At 47.0% G+C, this 23,482-nt stretch overlaps 1 protein-coding gene across 1 annotated transcript in view; it reads right to left on the bottom strand.

Annotated features, from left to right (window-relative positions):
* NEIL3 (nei like DNA glycosylase 3) overlaps positions 1 to 23,482 on the bottom strand; it is a 243,898-nt gene that overhangs the window by 40,314 nt on the left and 180,102 nt on the right. Inside the window, exons 9-10 of the mRNA XM_078677091.1 lie at positions 21,193 to 21,577; positions 252 to 423 (exon numbers count right to left, since the gene is read on the bottom strand). Of these exons, the coding sequence (XP_078533217.1) occupies positions 252 to 423; positions 21,193 to 21,577 (557 nt within the window). The remainder of the gene's footprint in view (positions 1 to 251; positions 424 to 21,192; positions 21,578 to 23,482) is intronic.

The following is a 23,482-nucleotide window of genomic DNA, read 5'->3' as shown; positions in this document are numbered from 1 at the left end:
CAAGATGTGACAACGTCTCAAGCCATTGGCTGATTTATGGTGAGTGAAAGGCCTTATAGCAAACATTATGTTCGACAAACATGTCTCATCTAAAAACTGCCTCAGCAGTGTTTCAGTCCACTATTTACACAAGAAATAATGTGGTGCTACAAACAGGCATAGAAGTTTAGCTTTATTTTGTATTTATTAATTTAAAACAAGTAATTGGTAGAATAATACGGATTCAAATCACTTCTGATTGAACTACTTACTTCAAAGAAATCACATTTAGTTTCCATGGGCATGGCACAACCATAGAATTGCCTTCCCTTGTTGTCTCCATCTTTTCTCACCACACGAAGCACAGCGAGACGTTTGTGTTTACTGCAAAGAGGAGTGCCAGTGTGTGCAGTAGTGCTGCTTGGCACGTTGCCTCGAAGTGCACTGTAATCACAAATTACACAATCATAGAAATGAAAAGAAGCAACACACAGATAACCACTCTTAACATGCAAGACTATAAAAAGTGAATGCAGGCTGTAAACAACTTAATTCAACTGACCACAGCTCAAAACGAGAGGTTGCTCTTTCAAAACATAATTGAATTAACCTTCTCTGGTCTATGACACACACACAATAAAGGAACTTTATCATGCATCTCCTCTGATGGCTAACTTCATTTTGAATCAATCATTCCGTATGTATCCACAATGAATATGCAGGAAATCTGGCAGACTGTTAACATGGTAGACCCAGCACATACACCTCAGGTTTCCTGCAGATCCAACAAAGGGGTGGGGAAGGACGGGGGACAGATACAATGACAGAGAGGGAGGAGCTGGGAGTGGTTGAAAAACACCTTTCTCCAAATCATTTATGGGAGGAGGAGGAGGAGGGGACCACTTAATGGTGTGGTAAAAAGTTGTCATTTCCATTTTGACTCCTGCAGGGATCTCTGCTCCTTAATGGATCTGTCTGAAACCTGAGATTCCTACACCGTGATTAACTTCTTTACAGCATTTGAAATACTACATGGCTAGGAGCAGTAGGGGTTGGCAGACTGCGTACAAGGCATGCCTGCACCAAAGTCCACTGAGCAAAGCCTTCCCACCCATAAGCACCAAATAGAGTCCGGCAAATTCACAATGCAAATTGCCCATTTATCTTTGCCCATCCCCATATCAGATTTTGTTGATTCAAATACCATACCATTCCAAAGTTACTAGAAAATTAACATGTCTTTGAACCCCTCAAACTTTGCCCCTCCATGATGGATTTTCATGAACCTCTACATCGTAAGCTAAACATAAGGGTCTGACAAATTTAGTGCAGATCAGTAATACGGTTTTAGGTTTAAACCTATAAAAACTGATAAAACCCCCATTAAAGGGAACTAGTCCTCACCAGTGTATACATATGAACACTGAAAAAACACCTGCACAAACTACCATTCAAAGAAAAGGAGAGCAAAAGTTGTTTTTATTTCTTCCTGAAGGGACCAATACAATGTAACTTTGTCATACAAGGTAGCAGCAAGAAAGACTGGGTTAACATATGGTTTCTTCTTCCTTTTTTCAGTTTTGTGGTCTTTGGTCTATAGATGCAGGGTTTAGAAGCATGTTTTAGGTCTTGTTTAATTATTTTATAAACTGTAGAGAATCAGGAAATGTCAAAATTACGTTTGATACTTTGGCTACATTTGATTATTTCACTGATAGGTAAAATGGCAGGTTTCATAAGAACCTTTCGCAATATATACCATCACATTTATCCACAGAGATTGGGTAAAACCCCTTAATACATCAGCCTCCTTTTCTAGCCTGTCGGTATTGATAGTAGGTGAATTGCCAAACACCCTAGGATTTAAACATTTAATGCAAGGAGTAGTGACGAAAAAGTTACTTACCTTCGGTAACAATGTATCTGGTAGAGATGATTCTAGCCGCAGATTCCTTCACGTAGAATTATTCCCAGGTGTGAGACTAGATCCGGAAACTTTTCTTGCCACAGCAACCCTGCGCGCCGGGGGCGGGGCGACATCACGCAACTCCGCCCAGGCTTCGTCCACGGTCGTGACGTCAGCGAGGTCACATAAGACCAGCCCTGGCGCGCCTACGTCAGTTTTCTTCGGAGAACTTTTCCGCACCACAACGCGGAACCACCAGATAAAAAACTGTGGAAGCATGGGAACAGTGTGCGAAGAGCAGAAACAATTGGAAAGAAGCGGTGACTAACCACACCACAAGAGTAGTGACAACACCGCAGAACCTAAAGACAGGGAAAGAAGAAAGACAAAGCAGAGCCCTGCGCCGCCACCCTCCCAGCATAAGACAGCCTCCCATCCCTGTGCCCCAGAGACATGGATCATGCGTAGAGGTCATGGCACGCATAGTAAACTACCTCCTCCAACCTGAGCAAGGAAGGGGACCAGCTCCAAGACAGACAGGGACAACAACCTCCAAACCACCCCAAGGGGCAAGGGCAAACATGGCCAGTGAACCCATATCAGAGGAAGCAATGGAAGGAAGGAGGGGGGGGGGGTGCGGGAAGAACAGGAATAGAAGCAATCCCCCCTAACCCGGGAGAGCCAGAGCAGGGGGCACCAAGGTACCGGAGCACCGGAACCCGATCCTCCAAAGAACCAAGGAGGAATGAACCGCCCCCAGACAGAGCCACACGTTCAGAACAAGGAAGGCACTTACAGGAGACACAGCCCCCTCCGCTGGGAGGCAAGCACCAAAGACCAACCGAAGGGTCCTTGCAGAACAGGGGAGGTAGGGTGGGCCGTGACGGAATCTGCGGCTAGAATCATCTCTACCAGATACATGGTTACCGGTACATCTGATAGAGACTACTAGCTGCAGATTCTTTCACGTAGAATAGATACCCTAGCAATACCCCCAGGGAAGGACTGTCTGCGAAAGGACACCACCAGCCAAGACAGACCAGGGGTCCAACAGGGGAGCAGAGCTGTGGACCAGGGAGAAACTCGCCCCCGGCAGGCAATGGGAACCCCACAAGCAGAACCCCACCAACCCTAGGGAGGTAGGAGGGAGTGAAGAAGAGTCCAGCACAATCACAACAGAGGGTCCAAGGGCAAGGCCAGAGGGGCCAAGCACCCCACTCCTTCACAAGGCAAACATACCGCCGCTCAAAGCCAAGACAGGAAGAGCGGAAGAAGAAGAAGCAGCCTAGAAGACCCAAGGAAGCATTGGAAAAGAAGGCAAACCCACTCCAGACGGAGAGCAACCTGCCAGCAATGACAGCACCAGCAGACAAGCCGCCAGAAGCAAGAGGAGCAGCCCGAATTCCACGGAGGAGAGTAGGCAGCTCCTGGCAGGAGGGGGGGACACATGAGCACCCCAGCCCTCAGGACAGGAGTCGGGAGAGGGGGAGCCCGGGCACACCACTACGAGCGGCCACTCAGACGACCTCAAGCAGCTAGGCAATCACACAACGCCATGGAGAACAGGCACCCAAAGGCAACCAGAACCCCAAGCAGGGCGCAAGCCATAGAAGAGCTACCACTACTCCACAAGGGTATGGCAAGTCCCAAACTATGGGAATCCTCTTTGGAAGAACCTCCGCAGCAGAGGAAAGAACAAAAGAGCCACGGGGAAAAAAAAAAACCCCGGAAGGGCTTGACAAGCAGCCCAACCAAGCATAAGGCCAAATCTGAGGCCGAGTCTGCGAAATAACACAAACCTAAGTAACAAAGCGCCGTCCAGCAGCCACCAATGCCAAAGTCCAGAGAGGACGCTATGGCTAGAAAAAGACACTCCACAACCAGAACAATCCGCCTAAGAAGGCCCAGAAGCAGCGCAACTCACGAGTCACTGAGGAGGAGATGGAGGATGATAAGGCGGAGGAGGAGGAGGGCGGAGGCCCGCCAAGAGTCTTTGGATGGCAGAGCCAGCCGGGGCATGGAACAACACGGTACCGTCAAACGGCAGGTCAATGAGTCGCTCCCGAATATTCTCATGGAATACTTCGTCCCGAAGCCAAGCATGGCGACTGAGAGCGACCGAGGAAGCCATGGCCCGGCCCAGCACCTCTGAAATATCCAGAGCAGAGCGGAGAATAAACGCCGCAAGCTCCCGGCCATCCGCCGCATGATGCCGCAAGTCCACCTGACCAGGCTCCTGGGACGCCGCAGATCCCGGAGACTCAGTAGAGTCCCACAGACAGGAGGAGGCTCTAGCCAGAACACACAAGGTGTTAAGTGCCCGCAGGGTAGCGCTAGTCGAGGCAAAAATGTTGCACCCCCATGAGTCCAGCCAGCAGGCCTCCCGGGACGGTGGAGTCAACAGTGGCGGCAGGGAGGGAAAAGCGGTCCGCAAAAGGGGACTGGCAGCCGAGGGGTGAAGGGACAGACACTCTGGGTCACGGGGCGCCGTGAGGTGCTGGTGCAGAAGATGTCCCCTGAGGCAGGCCGCCTCCAAACCCTGTCAAGGAAGAAAGAAGGCAACCTGCAAAGGGGAGTAAGATTTCTCTCCCACCAGAGCCCTGGTGGAGGACCTCCAAGAGGTGGTCCACCGGAATGTGAGCCACCGGGTCACCCATGCGCAGGACGCCTACAGCCGTAGACACCACGTGAGCACCTGCCTCCATAGGGCTCCGCGACGGAGAAAGCAGCTCCTCCACGGGCGACGGCTGCAAACTAAGGCGGCCGTCCCCGATTCCAAGCGGGACAGGCAGGGGCCAGATCTGGAAGCCAGAGGGAGCTGAAGAATGAGGGACCTGCCGCTCTTCCGACGAACACCTCTGCCTCAGGTAGGGGAGTGAGCCGCTCTTCGACGCCGGTGAAAAAGACATCACACGTCGGCCAGTCTCTAGAGAGGACAACACCAAAATACAGCCTGCCTCTGGGGAAGATGGAGCGTCCGAAGACTAATCCGCGGTACGACCCCTACACGATCCGTAGAGTCCGCCGCCTGAGGCAGGACGCCGGAGCCATCCGGCATCACTGGACAAGAGTCCACCAAGTCATCCCGCACCAGAGACCGGAGTGGAGCTGGAGTCGAGCCAGCCCCAGGATCACGCCGACCCAACCCCCTCTGAGGTAGATACCGGTGTGGGGGAACGAGAAGGCCTCGGGGAATGACCCGAAGTCTTCCGCCAGTCGTGGCCCAGAATTTGGCGGAGATCGCTCGGCAACCCATGTGGCGGCACCAGAGACGATTCAGTCACCGATTCACCCTCCGAGGCCACCGCCTGCGGTAAGGAACGAGAGGGACCCGCAGAGGGACGAGGAGTCCTCATCCGGCCTCGACCCGGAGCGGGATGAGGAGGGGCCGCCGACCCCTGTGGCTCCGCACGTGCCAACTGCTGCGGCGTCACTTTGACCTTAGACAGGACCACCTTGTCAAAGGACCGAGAGGGGCTCAGGGATGCGACCCGAGCCCCGGCGACCTCCCGCGCCGCCACAGGGAGTCTTGCAGGTGTGTGCGGCGAGGCAGAGACACCGTGGCGTGAAGGAGGTGCCCCAGAGGAGCCGCACCCCAACATCACCATATCATCCAAGTCTGGATCCAAACCAGTTGGCGCCAGTGCCAGACCCGCCGGCGGCACCGCAGAGGGCCCCGTGCAAGGGGGGGGGGAATCTGGCAACGCCCCAGGAGGAAGAGGAGACACTAGCGAGGCCTGCAGAGCTCCTGCGTATGTCTCCATTTGGACTCTCGATGCCCCAACACCGGGAAACGGTGGATAGGACGGCACGCGGGGCCGCATCACCCGAGGAGAGTCCACGCCCCCGGCCGGCTTGAAACCAGCCCCCGGGGACATACTGCGACACTTACTGTGAGAAAGTGAGTTTCTGTTGCAGTACACCCCCACTTTTCGCCTGATACCTGATGCACCTTTCCTTGGTGTGCCCTGGGACCCTGCCAATCAGGTACCCAGGGCCTGTGTTCCTGCCCTAAAAACTATACTAAAGCCTAAACCCAATTGCCATCTCTGGCCACATGTCAGCCCCTAGTAAATGGTACCCTAGGTACCCAGGTCATTGTGACCAGAGAAGAACCCTAAGGGCTGCAGCACGTATTGTGCCACCCAGTACCCAGGGCCATTCCTGGGCACTAAAGTACCCAGAGCCATTCCTGGGCACTGTAAATGCAGTGATGCCATTAAGAGTATATGGGGCTGGGAGGTTGTCATTACGAACTTCACAGCACCATAATGGCTACACTGAACACTGACAAGTTTGATATCAAACTTCTCAGCACATTAAACCCACAATGATGCCAGTGTGGGATTTATTATACAATGCACTACAGAGGGCATCTTAGAGATGCCCCCTGAAACTTAACCTACAATCCAAGTCTTGTCTGAGAAGCTGCTAAGGCTGCCACACAGCAGACATGTTGTTGGACCCCTGGGTGGAGAGCTCCCCGCTCTCCTGGGCCTGCAACAATGCACATCCTGGGACGAGGTGCCAAGCCTCCTCCCACAGAATGGGCAGGGGAAGCTTCAAAGGCATTCCGCCTTTGTGAGCTTCTCCAGACCACTTGCTGTACTCAGCAACTGACCCCCACCAGTTCTGACCCCCACTCTGGCTGTAAGACTGGCGGGAAAACCTACGTCAGAAAGGGTGGTGTGCCAGCGTGTGCCAACTCCACACCTCAGGTGGGAGAGGCAAGGTGATGCACGACCCTGGGCTCCGGCCATCTTGAACATGGGGAGCCCTGCCCAATCACAGCTAGGCTCCTGCCCCCCTCCCACAGGAGAGGAGCAGGCTAGGGGGTGTACCCACCCCAGGACAGGGACCTTGCCCTACCTGTAACGCCCCTAAATGAAGTAATTAGGGGCATCCTGAACCTTTTTCTACAGATCCAGATTACGACACAATAAAGAAGATCAAGGAACACGAAGACCTGCCATGCAGCTGCTACAAAAAAGGAAGACACCAACTGATTTGGCCCCAGCCCTACCGGCCTGTCGACCCTCGAACCTGCTCCTGTTAAACCCCAGCATCTCCAGAGGTCAGCAACCTCTAAAACCCCCTGAGGACCTGACTGCCTTGTGACTCTGACTACCTGGGTCTCCCACGAGCAGTGGTACTGCTCAAAGCAAGTAACAAGCCCTGGCATCAGCTCGGAACCGCGAACCCTGCACACTCTGCACCCGCCAAGCTGGGCCTGTGCCGGGGTGAATCAAGACCCTGAGGATGTCCCCTCGGCGATTCTGACCTGAAATCCAGTGCCCAAGGAACCTCCTCGACGACCCTGACGACGCCTGCCGCCTCAAGACAAAAGACCCCTCCGACCGCGACCAACAGGGGGTAAGATTTCCCGACCCCAAAAGACAACCCTGCACCCGGCGGCCCACGGCCCCCTGTGCCCACCTCCTAGGTGCCTACCTATTCTCCAAGATCCCAACTTACCCCTCGAAGTGTTGGTCGCTCCAGGAGCGTCTCCATCCCCGAGCCTGCAGCCTTGGTTCCCTTTTCAAGATCCTCATTGAATAACATTGAGCGCCGGACGGCTCAAAAGCACTCTGCACCCCGCCGGCCCGAGTGCCCCTGGGAGTGCAACCTTTCTCCTATTCTACATCCCCATTTGCCATGAGCAAGTGAACAGGAGCCCAGCTCCCACAGCCGCGTGGCCAGCTAGCCAGCAGTCACCAACCGAAGGCCACCTGCCTCTCATTAGATAACATTGGGCCTAACTACCTCTGCACCCGGCCGCCCCTGTGCCGCTGAGGGTGTACCAACTGTACATATCTGACCCTGGGGAGCCCCTGAGTCTATGCCCGGAACCTTAACTTCACCAGACGAGTACTCACCTGAAAACCGATGACTCACTTTCCTGCCATAGGATAACATTGACTGGTTTGACTCGAAATTTCTTCTAAGTGTGAAGTTTTGAAACTTTAAAATATTCATCTAAAATCAGCCGAATAACGAATTTCGAATTATTCACCTGGAATCAGGAGAGAAGCCAGTACTGTACCTTGTAGCCCAGTACTGAACCGCAGAAGTAATCACAACATGTGTTTGCTAGTAATCTAAATTTCTGCCATAGGAAACCATTGACTGTTTTTCTGTGAAAATTCTTCTAAGTGTGAAGTTTTGAAATGTTAAAATATTCATCTTAAATCAGCCTAATATCGAAATCCGAAGTACTCACCTGTAATCAGGAGAGAAGCCAGTGCTGTATCTTTTAGCCCAGTACTGAACGACAAAAGTAATCACGACCGGGGTTACTAGTAATCTAAATTTCGTCGATAGGAAACCATTGACTGTTTTTCTGTGAAATTTCTTTGAAGTGTCTACTTACAAATATTCCTTAAAAATCGTACCAACTACTAAAACGTAATTACTTACCTGTCTTACGTAGAGACCCCAGTGCTGAACCTAGGAGTCCAGTACTGGATTACAAAAGTAACGAGAACCTACTTTGCCTGTGCTTTGAATTTCCTTCCATTGGATAACATTGCTGGTTTTGCACTAACAAGTTTCTAAGTGTCCACTTTTAAAATACCTTTATATTCTTTAGAAATCATTGCAATAACTAAAACGGTTTTACTAAACTGTTTTCAGCTTAGACCCCAAGACTGAATCTAGGGTCCAGTTATGAAGTTACAAAAGTAATCTCTAAAGTAATCAACTGCATTTATGTAGAAAACCCCATTTAGCTCAATGTTAAATTGTGTTTAGAATTGTGTTGCCTACTGCAACCATTGTACCTATTGTATTTACAAAGTTTATTGCCTCTTTGCAAAGTAATAACATGAGAGTACTCATATCGAGAAAAGTATATTTTGATACCTGTTGGTTCTAAAAATAAAACAACTAGATCTTTGGATATGAAAACAATTGGTCTAGAGTTCAGTTCTTGAGTGTGTGAAACCTTTTGCTGACTGAGTGTGTGCAACAAGTGCTTTACACTGACCTCTGGTATTGCCTTACTGCTCGACCAAGCTACCACTTTAGAGAGTGCGGTCAGACCAGACTTTAACCTCTGTTATACGTCTGGGGATTGTGGACTCAATACACCGTACCTTACTTTGGTCCAGTACATATAGAGCCACTTTCTCACACTTACCCATCGGGGAGCGAAGCTCACGCGACATCGAAGAAGGGCAAGGACGAAGACCACGGCCGTATCTGAAGCCGTCTGCCGAAGTAGACCGAGGGGAGGACGCCGACCTGGAGAGACGCGCCGAGAGAAGTTTCATTCGGCGCTCCCGTCGAGACTTCGGCTTCAACTGGTCGACAGTCCGGACAATCAGTGGCACAGTGATCCTCCCCCAAACATGACATACAAATGAGATGAGGGTTGGTCGCCGACATAGGACGCCCAGAAAAAGAACAAGTTTTGAAGCCAAAAGGCATTCGCCCACTGTCCCACAAAAGAGAAATGGGGGAAAAAAGGGGGGCCCCAAACAGGCCCAAAGGACCGGATCCGCGTTGCACGTGGAAAAGGAAAAAACTGACGTAGGTGCGCCGGGGCGGGTCTTATGTGACCTCGCTAACATCACGCACGCGGACGACGCCTGGGCGGAGTCCCGTGATGTCGCCCCACCCCTGGCTCCAAGGGTTGCTGTGGCAAGAAAAGTTTCCGGATGCAGTCTCACGCCTGGGGATAATTCTACGTGAAGGAATCTGTGGCTAGTAGTCTCCATCAGATGCGTATATGTGAAGAGTGCTGTCACCAAGCATCTAGGATAGCGTGAAAGCATGACACCAGACTTTTTGAAAACATGGAACGTAGTGTCACTTGGAATGCTGCTGCAAAACGTTCTTACCAAGTTAATCAAAGATTGGAGTGATATTGTTTGTATTTGCAGTGATTCAGCAACGTAGCTGAAAAAGTTGTGTGATGACCTGTCAAAATCGATACCTGAGCTGAAGTGCTTTCCTGTAAGAGATCCTTGGCACTTGCTAGACTTGCTGAAAGCATCTTCACAATCTTCAGTTAATGGAGAATGCTTTGACTTCTTGGCCCATTCTTGTGCACTGTTTTGCAATATGCTTTGTGTGGCATCAAAGAAAGATAATAGGGCAGTCTCTTTGGGCACTGGTTGTTTCCTGTTTACAATCGGCTTAACTTTAACTCTGAATACATTTTCTCCACTCGTTGTTATTTTTATTCAATCTTAGTTTTAATTGTTCATCTTGACGATGTTTCAATCACATCCATAATTGCTTTTATTTCCTTTTCACTTTATACATGAGCATTATCCTTATTTGTAAAATTCAATTCCAATGCATTTCGGCGTATTCGCCTTCATCAGTGATAGGCTCTACAAAAAATAAAATGTAAACACCCCTTAATAACTCGTGGTGCCCATGGATATATTGTAATACAATTAATTAACTCTTTGAGCTTAATGCTTGTTTACATGTCTGTTATAGTTTGCTAGTATCCCCTGTTACTAATTCACCACTCTTTATCCCTTGTGACTAACGGCTATGTTGTCTTTGTATTCGATATGTATTCGCCTCTCGTTAGACCTTAACGCTCCCGTGACTACTATGCGCTAAAAAATATCCTTAGTACTCATGCCGCTTAATGCGAGTGGTAGGCCTCTCAATTCAACTTTCTTTGGCTCGTATAGTACTAAGCCTAAGTTTTAAACTGCTGTTATTCACGCTTACCTTTATCGTTGCATATCGCGTTTCATTCGCCTCGCTCAGGTAACCGCTCGGCGTTCGTTCTATCGACTGTGTCTCTACGCATGCGCGCTTTGCTTATTGCATCTTAAAGGGGCTGTTACCTGTTTCAAAAAACGTTATTGTGCCCTCGGGCTGCTCCCCGCAAGTGTTTTTGTTCATAGTGCTGTTGAAACAATATTATGGTCACAAATACCAATTAAATTCCACTCTGTTATTTGTGACCATAATATTGTTTCAACAGCACTCATCATATGAAATGTAACCTATATGTGTTATTAGGATCTTATAATGCTAGTTGTTATCACCATACCCTACACTAGTTACTCTTTAACAACATGTAAGATTAACAGAGCAATGAAGATTAATGATTGTACTCGGTGCGAGTGATTTAATACAGTCTTAGTACAGAACAAACGAGGAATTAAACAAAATATTAATGCATGCACTAGCGCGACGTAGCAATCATAACTGAAGGGTTAACAACACTTGCGGGGAGCAGCCCGAGGGCACAATAAAGTTTTTTTAAACAAGTTTTTTGAAACAGGTAACAGCCCCTTTAAGATGCAATAAGCAAAGCGTGCATGCGTAGAGACACAGCCGATAGAACGAACGCCGAGCGGTTACCTGAGCGAGGCGAATGAAGCGCGATATGCAACGATAAAGGTAAGCGTGAATAACTGCAGTTTAAAACTTAGGCTTAATACTATACGAGCCAAAGAAAGTTGCATTGAGAGGCTTACCACTCGCATTAAGCGGCATGAGTACTAAGGATATTTTTTAGCGCATAGTAGTCACGGGAGCATTAAGGTCTAACAAGAGGCGAGTACATGTCGAATAATGGGGAGAGGAGTTGGCCTATTGGCTTGGGCGCTCGACCTCGGCCCTGGGGATCTGGGTTCGAGTCTCGGTAACGACGCCAAAACCTCCTGTGATTCTGGGCAAATCACTTAATCTCCCCGTGCCTAAAATGAAAGTGTGTCCTCATGTAACATAACTGGAAAATATGTAAAGCGCTCCGATACCTGATTCGGTTCGGGTCTAGTTCGCGCTATATAAAACTCTGCAAAAAAAAAAAAAAAAAAGAATACATAGACAACATAGCCGTTAGTCACAAGGGCTAAAGAGTGGTGAATTAGTAACAGGGGATACTAGCAAACTATAACAGACATGTAAACAAGCATTAAGCTCAAAGAGTTAATTAATTGTATTACAATATATCCATGGGCACCACGAGTTATTAAGGGGTGTTTACATTTTATTTTTTGTAGAGCCTATCCCTGATGAAGGCGAATACGCCGAAATGCATTGGAATTGAATTTTACAAATAAGGATAATGCTCATGTACAAAGTGAAAAGGAAATAAAAGCAATTATGGATGTGATTGAAACATCGTCAAGATGAACAATTAAAACTAAGATTGAATCAAAATAACAACGAGTGGAGAAAATTTATTCAGAGTTTAAGCTGATTGTAAACAGCAAACAACCAGTACCCGAGGAGACTGCCCTATTATCTATAGGACGGCTACAAATTTACGTATCAGCATCACACTCCAGGCGGGGAGTGGTTCCTAAGGAGCACGGTAAAAAGCAAGAACACCCACAATATAAGCAGTGCACGACCTACAATTTAAGCCATTCAGCATCAAATAAAGAGCCATTTCAACCTTGTCATTTAGCTAGTGGTGCACAGTCCTAGAGGTTGTGAATGCTATATTATCCATGTGGCAACTGTTTACAGAATTTTTGCTGAGTGATGATGACAAAGGCAAGAAATTTGAGGATCTTCAGTCGCATATTTATAGGGATGTAAATTACACTCTACTGCATTCTTAGATTTTTATAGGAAAACATGACAGCTGTAGAGGACATAACAAAAAACTAGAGTCTGAAAACACCCTTGTCTACCAAGCGTTCAGCATAATTGGTGTAGATGGGAAACATCTCCATGAGAGTAGGCTGGGGAACTCTTTCAGTGACTTTGGCAGTGCAGAATGTCCCATGTTAGAGTATGTCCCATGTTAGAGTGTCATTCCACTTGGTAAGCGAAGACATGTTGAGGTTCAATTCAGGAAATTTCATTTTACAATGTATGAGAGATGGCTTGCAATGATGCATAGAAATGGCACTTCCCCAACCATGGCATTTGAAGTCAATGAAGCCTCACTGTAGTACTCTGCACAAGTTCTAGAGCCCTTTCAGAAAGAGGAATTTTCTCTGCACTTTCATAAGTGCTGCTTCATTTTTGCCCACTTCAATAACTCTGAGGGCATATGTGCTCAGTTCAACACATTTGTTGCAGAACCTGTCCCATAGAATCACAATCTTCAGGTGCACCAGTATTGGCATGGAAAGCTATGTCAGTAGCCAAAGTTAGCAAATTGTGTACTGGCTGTTTTGACATTACCCGTCTCAATTGCCAACATTGAGAGGGCCATTTCACAGATAAAAGTTTACTTGATAAGGAAAGAGTGAGCGCGCGTCACCAAAGACTGACTGAAAAAGTATTTTTTGGTGTACTACAATAAGTTTGTCAAAATTTATTTGGGCCCCATATACACTGTCTATATAGAACATGCACTATCAGTGCAAAAAGCAATAATACAAGCAAAATGTTCCATAAAATCCAGAGAAACACTGTTTCTGTTGTTTTAAACGGTGCGAAAATGTATAACCACTGTTTTTTAAGGTACTGGAATCACTTAAAAACACTGAAAAAACCCCACTAGAATTTACCAAAAATAGAAACCGAAAACAGGAAAGCCTAAACATAACAATCAAATGTTTTATTACCTTTAACTTTTTCCCCATTGTCAGATCCATTTGAAGCCTGAGATTACTGCACTGAACTTAACTTGCTAAAAACCATTCAAATACCACACTAATTTATTAACTTGTGTAGCGACTTGCATTTTGTGCGAGTAAATTTGTTTTTTTTGTGGAGTTCTTTCACTAGTGGTGTGAAACACGGTGGAGGTTTCTTTGTATAGGTGTTTCACATACATTTTAGATAAGATTACACTGTTGTTGTGGAGTTCATGAGTTCTGGCGTATGGTGACCTTATATAAAGGTGGCACTTGATTTTCAGATTGAGTAATAAGCAGACGATACATATTGGAACTCAAGGTTTTTACAAAATATGTCTTCTGAATATGTGAATATTGTATGTTTTATGTTAGAATCATGGTGCAACATACGTCCTGAGGGTGGTCTCGTGGATTTGATTGACCGTGTATGAGACCGAAACATTGACGCTACGACACTTCTTTTGTGTATATAATGATCAATGGATGTTTGTTGAATTGAACGTAAACAATGAACTGATTGCAATATATGGCAGATTTTTATACTGTCCATATTTCTGTACAAAAGGTGTCACACACTACTGTATATGTTATGTTATTTTATTTTTATATAGCGCAAATTACCACTGGTCTCTAAGCGCTTAAGAAAAGAAGCAGAGCACTGCATAACTGCAGGACGGAGGATCAAACAGATGACAGTGTTTCTCTGAGCAGGTGAGTTTTTATTAGCTTTCTAAAGGGAAGCAGGGCCGATTCCTTGCGCAAGGATTCTGGTAGCTCATTCCAGATCCGAGGCAGGAGGACCGAAAACGCTCTGCCCCCTTTGGTTTTAAGATTGTATCTGGAAGAGGCTAGTCTGCAGGCCTCTAAGGAGCGTAGGGTCCGACCCGGCACGTACTTTATTACTCTGACTTTTATATATTTTGGTGCATCTCAATATAGGGCCTTATGGGCTATACATAGGCTCTTAAAGTGCACCTGCTGTTCCATAGGCAGCCAGTGCAATTTGTGTAGCAGGGGGGAGGCTCTAGTGCGCCTAGGGAGGCTAAAAATTAACCTAGCAGCATCATTTTGTACAACCTGCAGCCACCTCTGTAGCTTCTGTGGGATGCCTAAATAGAGGGCATTCCCATAGTCTAGCCGAGAGATGACCGTAACAGATACAATTGATTGTAGGGCAAAGGTAGAAAGCAGGGGCACAAGTTTCCGTAATTGCCTGAGAAGGCCCATACAGATACCCACCACTGCCGATACCTGACTGGACATTGACAGATCAGAGTCGATCTTCAAGCCCAGGCTTTTTACTACTGGTACAGGGGATGGTGCCACACCTAATTCTGAGGGTCAAAACAGTTCACACCAAGGGCTATTTTGAGCTGGAACAATAAGCACCTCGGTTTTGTCCGGGTTGATTTTTAGCGAATTGGCTGCCATCCAGTTAACAGTGAACCTGAGGAGATTTCTCACTGCTTCCTGTGCCTGGCTGGTATGATCAAGACGGACCAGGAGTTGGGTGTCATCAGCGTAGTTAAAGACCTGGCAGTCCCTGCCTGTGAGCGCCATCACTAGGGGCTGCAGGTAGATGTTAAAGAGGAGTGGAGACAGTGCAGAGCCCTGGGGGACTCCACAGGTCAGGGAGCCCAAAGTCGACACCTGGTCCCCCATTTGGACTCGCTGGGTACGGTTGGTCAAGAAGGATCTTAGCCACTGAAATGCGTGCCCCTTTATGCCCAGGTTCGACAAACGGCTCAACAAGATGTCATAGCTGACTGTGTCGAATGCTGCTGACAGATCTAATAGAATCAGAGCACTCAGATGTTTTTTATCGGCTCTGATTCTAAGCTCGTCCAAAACCGACACCATCACCAGCTCAGTGCTATGATGTGTCCTGAAACCGGTTTGTCGAGAAGGTGATGGTCATCTAGATATTTTGAAAGGGATTTCAGGACATGTTGTTCCAGTATTTTAGCAAGAAAAGGGAGCTGTGAGATGGGCCTATAGTTTTTTAAGGCTGACACATCTGCCCCTGTTTTTTTCAAAAAGGGGAGTGACCCTTGCTTCCTTCAGCATTGCTGATAGATGGCCCAGATCTAAAGATTCGTTGAGTAGACCCAGGACCTTTTTTTCCACTCCCGGCAGGGCCATTTGAAAAATGCCCGGCGGGCAGGGGTCCATTCCGAGCCTGATTTGATCTTTTTGGCCATTGTAGTTAGGGTGTCCTGGTCAAGTTTTGGGAAACTAGCCAGCTCGCTACTCAGGTATGGAGGGCCATCCTGGTCCAAGAGACTAGGGTCTACCGGGTTTGCGGTGATTTCTGAAACAATATCCCGAACCTTTTAAAGGAAAAACTCCTGGAAGCTATCACAGGTTGGCAAATCTCCCATGATGTGTTTGTCCCCTTTTTGGCTCAGTTCCTTCAGTATTGTGAATATCTCTTTTTGTTTGTTTGCCGCTAAGCAAATTCTAGCTTCATAGAATGCTGCCTTCTTAACTAGGACAGCTGATTTATATGTGCTGAGGAGAGTTTTATGAGTTGTTAAATCTATTGGATCATACCTAAGTCTCCATCTCCTCTGGCTTGACGGAGGATTTACTTTTTTTCCCTTTAGGACTCATCGTACCAAGGGGCTAATTCCCTATATCTCTAACCCTTTCTTTCCGTTCAGGTGCCAGGGAGTCAATGGCCTGAAATAATCGGGAGAACAGGGCTGCTCATTTGTGGTCCAGGTTGTTCTCACTTAGCACAGGGACGGGGATAGAGTGGAGTAAGGCGACTAAGGAGTCTGCCTCGACGTTCTTCCATAGTCTAAATTTCCTCCTCAAAGGTGGTCGCCGCAGGAGTGGGCTGTCCATAGGGACCCAGCAACTAATTAACGAATGGTCCGACCAGGCACATGGACTAATATCGGTTATCTGTGCCAGCGGTCTAGAGGACCAGATTAAGTCTAACGTGTGTCCCTTGACATGAGTAGGGCTGTTTATTAGTTGCATAATTTCCAAGGAGCTCATGTTCGACTCAAATAGGGATTCCACAGGTTCTCTAAGCAACCTGTCCCAGTGATAATTAAAGTCCCCCGCTACTAGGAGGTGTTTATATCTGGAGCATAGATCAGACAGAAGTTCCAGAAAACTCTCATTGAAATCAGGGGTAGGTCTAGGGGGACGATATGCAACTATAAGTATGAAGCAGGATGATTTCAAAAAGATTTTTATCGCCAGGACGTCAGCGCTGTCACAGTTATCCGCAATTATTTTAGTAACTGTGAGGCTCTTTTTAAACAGAATCGTTACCCCCCCCCCCCCTGCAGTCTCCTGGTCTATTATGCCAGACCGCGTCATAGTCAGCAGGCAGAGCTGCCACCATGTCAGGGGTGGAAGTGTCCCCCAACCACGTCTCAGTAAGTGCCAAGACATCGATGTTACCCTCTTGCAGAAGGGAGAACACTTCGAGGTGATGTTTCTGCAGGGAGTGTGTATTAAGGACTGCTTCCTTCAGACCGTTCCTTATGGGGGCTCCGGGCTGCCCTGGAGTCCTCCGGGCCCATCCCCCTCTCCCTCCAAGTGACTGTTCACTAGCAAGGATTCTACTTGCAAAATTGCGCGTACACTTTCCACTAGCCCACAGCTATCCGGTTTAAGTGCCCATAAAATCTCAGGTGTATACCTCACTGCCAGAACAGGGGATCTGGCCCCTGCTCCCGGCCGGTCGCAGACGGGCTTGCCTTTGGCGTGCCCGCTGCGTGTCGGCTCCATCTGCTGTTTTTATGGCAGCCGCGGCAGAGACTAGAGCGCTGACCAAATTGGCGGCGTGGCCTGTGCCACCGGAAGTTGATGTAACCGCACCCGTCACTCTGTGCTCCCTCCACACAAAGAGCACTTCAAGCTGCGGTGGACCGGGTAGAAGTGACCGGGATGCGGCGAAGGGCAGGTAGGCACAATGTGAATAATACACTTTCAAATGCCCCCGAAGTGTGGCTCTGCGTCAGGCAGCTACCCGTACCCCTCCAAAACTAACAAAGTGCAGTGCAAGTGATTAAAAGTATCAGATTGCTAAAAGATCAATTTTTAAAAACCTCCATTATGGCCGCTCTTCTCTATATACTAGAGGAAACTAGACAGTAGTCATTTGGTTGCCATATATGATACGATTTAGGAATATTGTTCTATGTTCTTTTGAGAAAATGTACTGAGTGTGACAATAGATTGATTCTATTATAAAAAGAAATATTTATTGATGAAAACTTTTTGAGTTCTGTGATATTGTGTTCACTTCTGTAACAACTTTAAAATATTAATCAAAGTTAAATGATTCCTCAAGGATCAATTATGTTTTGTTATTGATTATAGCCAGTTCCTTGGGGAATAGTGGGTTGCCCTATTAATGTACTAGCTGTAGAAACTTTAGCCTTGGCACCACCATGCCTTGGAAGCTCCACTACGGGACTTCTAAGCACAACTGCCCCTTGGGTGCATCTGCTCGCACACTTGTGGTGCAGCTGTGGCAGAGAAACAAGCACTGGCACCCACCGTGCCCTGGGAGCACCAACAATGCCCCAAGCTCAGCCGCCACTCACGCGGGCAATTTCTCACTGGATTCAGGAACCGACAGTAGGCCTCTGCATGACCAGGAAGCTGACAAGCGTCTTCTCCTCTGCATCGGCCACCTGGGGAGACTCTTGTCCAGCCCCTTGTATTCCCTATACAGAGGAGTGGTAGGGAATGTGCTTGGATTAATTAGGCAGCCGAGGCCTGCAGTACCAGGCTCATGGGTGTGGAAAACTGGGTACCCAGGGGCAGGGTGATGGTGACCGGCAATCATCTGGTGTATTGGAAAACCTGTGCAGGACTCTGCCCAAGCCCCCAGGGAGAATGTCCGCGAGGGCTTTGTTAAAGTGAACAGGGGTTCCACAGGTGATAGCCCCGGTTGAACCATCTCCTTCAAAATGTGAGCCTTGATCTGGACAGAAGGGTGCTGCAGATAGATGCCCTCTGCTGCTCTCCTCACCACATTGGTGAAGGAAGCGCTCTCTTCCATAGCAGGGGTGAGACAAGGTCAGAATCTCAACACAGGTCAATTCATATGTAGAGTTAAGAAACTGATAGGCATCGTCATTGCCACCCCCAAAATCCAATTCCACACTGGGCATGTCAAACGACAGAGGTAGTGTGTCCAAACCAGATGGAGGACACGGTCCCAGCGGCGCTGAAGTGGAAGCTGAACCACACGCAGGTGGCGCTGTCTCACAGTCAGACAGGACAATGGGTTCTGAGTCATTGGGTGCGGCGTCTGGAGGGCATGATTCGACAAAGGACCCAGCCTCCATGCCGGAGTCAGTATGGAGGGCCCAGCTGGCATCCCAGACAGTGCACCTCTCAGGCTCCATAGGTCAAGAAAGCACAGCAGAGGGAGTCAGTAGCCCATAGAAGCAGTGCATGGCAACATAGAACTCCTTAAGATCAAGAGGGGTTGCTCAGGCTCACGGGAATTCAGGGATGTGCAAGGCAGACCTGGCCTCTGGCTTCTCAGAAGCAAGGTTTAAATGGGGAAGGTGTCGCTTATTTTGACTTCTTTATTGTGCCTCTTTGACTACCTCAACTTCGACAACTTAGACTTTGAAGATGACCGATCGCGAGTCCGACACTGTGACAGGGCCCTAAATCTTGCTCAGGGTCAGGGTGGGAACACGACGGTGCCTTCTTGTGCTGTGACAGTTGAGCTTCAAAGCTTGCTCCCTGATCTCCTTCAGGTACATCGACCCGCAGTCTGCACAGTCGTGGTTTGACACACAAGCACCAAAGACTTACCAAGTGGGCATCAGAAACAGACATCTGTCTGCAACATTCTCCCCAAGGCTTTTAAAGCTCATGGGTTTGTTGAGGGACACGCCCTTAACACATTTGGAGCAACAGCTCAACAAAAAAAATTGTCAACAGAACGGTCGAAACGGCGGTTATAAGATAACTGAGGTAGCTCTCTGGATCCATGCTGTTGGCATGGAAAGAAAGGAACTGATGTCAGTGCGCCAGGGTGGCCTATATAGGCATCACACACGCCACTTATGACATAGACAACGTTGACACAGAGCTGCCAACACCACCTACCAGAATTCAGAGGTAGTGCTCAAGATTTTCCAGACCCATACTTACGCCTGGGGAACATTCTAAGGTGAGGAATCCGGAGTTAGAAGTCTCTATCGGAGAACACTTTGCACTTTTGTAATCTCTTAACAGAAAATTGGCCGAGCTTCCGTTGATATTGGATATTGGTGTTGCCACCGGATCATACACGATCACTGGTGGGAAACGGCGGGGATTCCAGAACCAGGAAATCAGTACCAGAGCAGGAACAGATCATCTAATAGGTCCAGAGAGGACTCCCAGGTACTAGACCTACTAGAGGCCCCTGTTGTTCCACAAGGCGTGACAATGGGAGACAGAAGTGTAGTGAAAATTAGCAGATTGGCCTCCTTGAAAGCCTCTATATGTTGCATGGTCGGCAGAGGAGCCTCAGGACAATCTGAGGAATTGGCTCCATGACTGGAGACCTCAATGGAGAGTGACTGACAACTTTACGCTCTAGTGCTCTTTGTCTTTAAAGACAAAGCGTGGGATGGAGTCGAGTCCTACTCTGCTTTTTTATGCTTGCATTTGGACATAGACTTACAATAGGAGTTCGGAGTCACAGGAACATCCCCATAACTTATAGCAAGAGCTAAATGAAGGCCGAAACTTCTTCTTGTGTTCAGTGATTTACAACCTCATTTCCCCATCTTAGATCGTCTTTGGGTGTATTAGGGTACATTTATCACACAACTCAGAGAAGTATTCTGAGTGGAGTCACCAAAGGCACACCTCCTGTAGATCTGTGATTGACATTTGCTTCCTGCAGTTGTGGCACAGCTTGCATCGTGTATTGGGTGGACACATCATTCCATAGCTCGCAGTGGAAACGTTTTGGAGTAATCAGAAAAGGTAAAAAGTGGAGCTCAGGATCCATATCAGAAAGAAAGGAACTGTAAGTGTGCAGGGATGCTGCTTGTATGAAGCTCTGCTACATCACTTTGGGGCGGAATGGAAACAGTGATAAGACACACAACGCCACCTCATGACACGGCTTGAGGACTGCTACAAAATGTTATGAATCTAGTCTGGCACCTGGGGGATAGCTAGTCAAACGTGAGAAACCTAGGGTTAGAAGTCTCTTTCAGAAACATGGCATTTTACAAGCTTATATTGAAACAGCATTTTTATTCCATGTAGTTCCTTACACATTAAGGCAGAATGCCGAGCACAGGTAATCTCATTAATTATTCATAGACACTAAATGAAGAGAAGGTAAACCTGAAACACTTTTAAACTGAGCAACATAGAAAACTTTAGAATTCCCTTTTGATAAAGCAAGTGAGTCAATAGAGAAATATATCACAAGGCAACTATGCAAAAAATCCCCAAAAAATAATAATTGTGGATATGCAGGCACAGGATTAAGTGAATGAGATCTCATGTCCCATGCCACGAAGCCCGGCAACCCACTAATATTCAGCATTTATTTCTGTGAACTGGCGGAGATGAGTTTCCCTTGCTGGCTAGCATAACCGTTTAACACCTAGAAAAATAATGCTACACCTCAGGACACTCAGTCTAAAAGGTAATGTACCATTAAAGAAAAAGTACCCATATTGCTAACACAGCAAAACAAGCCCTACACATCAGGTATGGATTTTCATATTACTAAATTAGATAAAGCGATAATTTATTCAGCAGTTAAGTTTAATATTTCAAAAAGCATACCCATTTGGTGATGTGCTGGTGCCAGTGCTTATATGACCCGGAGGCACATGATCAGTTTTTATCTTCTTAAACGGTGGGCTGAAGTCATTCCATTTAGAAGTGGGAGCTGAAGTGTTCACCACGCTCAATGAGTTTGTTTGTTCACTGTTTGCCAAAAAGCTCTGGGTGTTCTGCACATTACTGTAGGGGCTTCTTTGAGAGTCATTTGGAGTAGGAGACTGAGATGGCTTCTGAGGTGTCCCACTGAAGTCTGTCAGCACCAAGGTAGTGTAGCCAAATGCAGCCCTCCTGTTCAGTTTAACTTCCGGTTGAAGTTTTCCAAAACTATTACAAGGGTACTTGATTAAACTGCTACTGGAGTCCTCAGAGTTCTCGATTTTTGTAACTAAAAATTGAGAGAGAGATCATTGACATCTACTTAAAGATCTGCAGTGGTGAACTATTAGATCACACGAGTTATGAATGCATGTCATGGACAATAGATAGCCATAGAAAAAGGGATACATTTGACTGTGTCCATATTTCATAAATTACTTTCACACCTTGAACAAGGAGGTATTCTATTTGCCTAGAACTTTTGTTCTTTGCTAAAATATTCTCCTCCACCCTTCTTCGGAATTAAAAAAAAAAAGTCCCAGTGAAACGATGACAAATTTCTAAACCTCAGTGCCTGTTTGCCATCACATCATGCCCTAAAACATATTTTATAGCGTATCGATATTAAAAAACAAAGGGGCAAGGTAAAAAGGAGAAAATATAACCTAAAATGTACTTGTTTAGAAAGTCAGATTACTGTGAGAATCCAGCAGAATAATAGTCAAAAGATAAGGTATGAAAAAATTGACATTGGAAACCTTACTCATGGTAGCAAAGTTGTAGGTTCGATTTAGAACCGAATATTACCAATAAGGACAAATGGGAGGTAACATGTAGAAATGCAGCATCCACATTCTGAAAGATCAAGCCACCACAAGTCTCACTGTCCTGACGGCAGATACTAATGTTGCCTTGTCATCCCCTGCTCTGGGTAGCAGTCTCTACTAGTAGGCATGCAGGTTTCCTAGAGAGCAGGACTTTTGAAGGTATCAATTTGTTGCAAAAAGTGTGCATAATTTATGTACCGGAAGACTGTCTGCAAACCTGTTAGGTGGTGAGGTGGGGGTAGAAGGGGGTTACTTTTCTTGTAATAGACCAGGATTAGTTGCTTCACTAATTATTGGCAATTCTTAGATGCTTTCTCGATATGACGACTGTGTGCACTCCTTTTCAGTGTCAAGGAGGACTAGGTGATTTGTATTTCAGCTCAGATTCCGACGTTTGTTACGTCAGTGTTTGATGAGGAGGTAATTGTGATTGCTACTTTTTAAGGAAAAATAGGAAACGTGTTTTTAATCTTACTAGGTAGACTACACACACCTCGGGTCATTTCTTGTTCCCTGTTCTTGCCAGGATTGATTTTCTGTTGCTAAAGTCTGCGTGTTGTCACAATGGCGCACAGCACAACCACCTGTAGAAGTCTAGCTGCTCACTTAAACCAGTTTGCATATATTTCACAATCACTTCTGTTCTAGATTGTGATTCTTTCAAAGATTGCAGGGCATTGGCTAACTGGAACTGTTCTTATGCATGTTCCAACTAGTTCCTCCACTGTGGACAGGGGACTGGAACCAGGAAGGGACGTGTTATGCCAAGTATTGCTGGCACCTGGATGAGTCGACAGAAGCTTTCTTACCATTGACCTTATGTAAAAGGCATATGAAATAGACACCTGGATTACCTTTGATTTGGATTCTCAGAAACTCCACTGTACAGCAAGTCTCTCTGTAGCAGGCACTCATCAGTTATCCTTTTTTGTTGCTTTGTTATTGTGCTGCACTGGAACCCTGATCTCCAGCTCTCGAGACAGCAGCTCTGGCTGCTGCGCCACTTCATCTCCACTCCTGTGCTATTTGTCAGGAAGCTCTTTCCTTCTCCCGGACGATAATTGATAAAAACAGAGCTGTATTCATTACATGAGCAAAACAGATGCATTACCAATGCTGGTTTCTCTTTGTTGCTGGTACTGCTGAGCATTTAGTAACTGAACGAGTTTTGTCATTGCTTATTCAATATTTTATTTTATATCTAGTGGACTACGAAGTTGAGCAGAGCTTTGTCTGGTGACGATCACTCTGGAACAGCAATGTTTTCATCATTCAAAAGTTCTATTCTCCACCCTCTCCACCCTTTCCACTGGGATCCCCCCGAAGATATGTCTGCCCGACGAGCACTGATATGGCATTTTGTGTTT

Source organism: Lissotriton helveticus, chromosome 2_1 (assembly GCF_964261635.1).
Source record: "Lissotriton helveticus chromosome 2_1, aLisHel1.1, whole genome shotgun sequence".
Lineage (NCBI taxonomy): Eukaryota > Metazoa > Chordata > Amphibia > Caudata > Salamandridae > Lissotriton > Lissotriton helveticus.
Note: the sequence above shows the minus strand (reverse complement) of the source record. Positions and strands in the feature narration are given on the sequence as shown.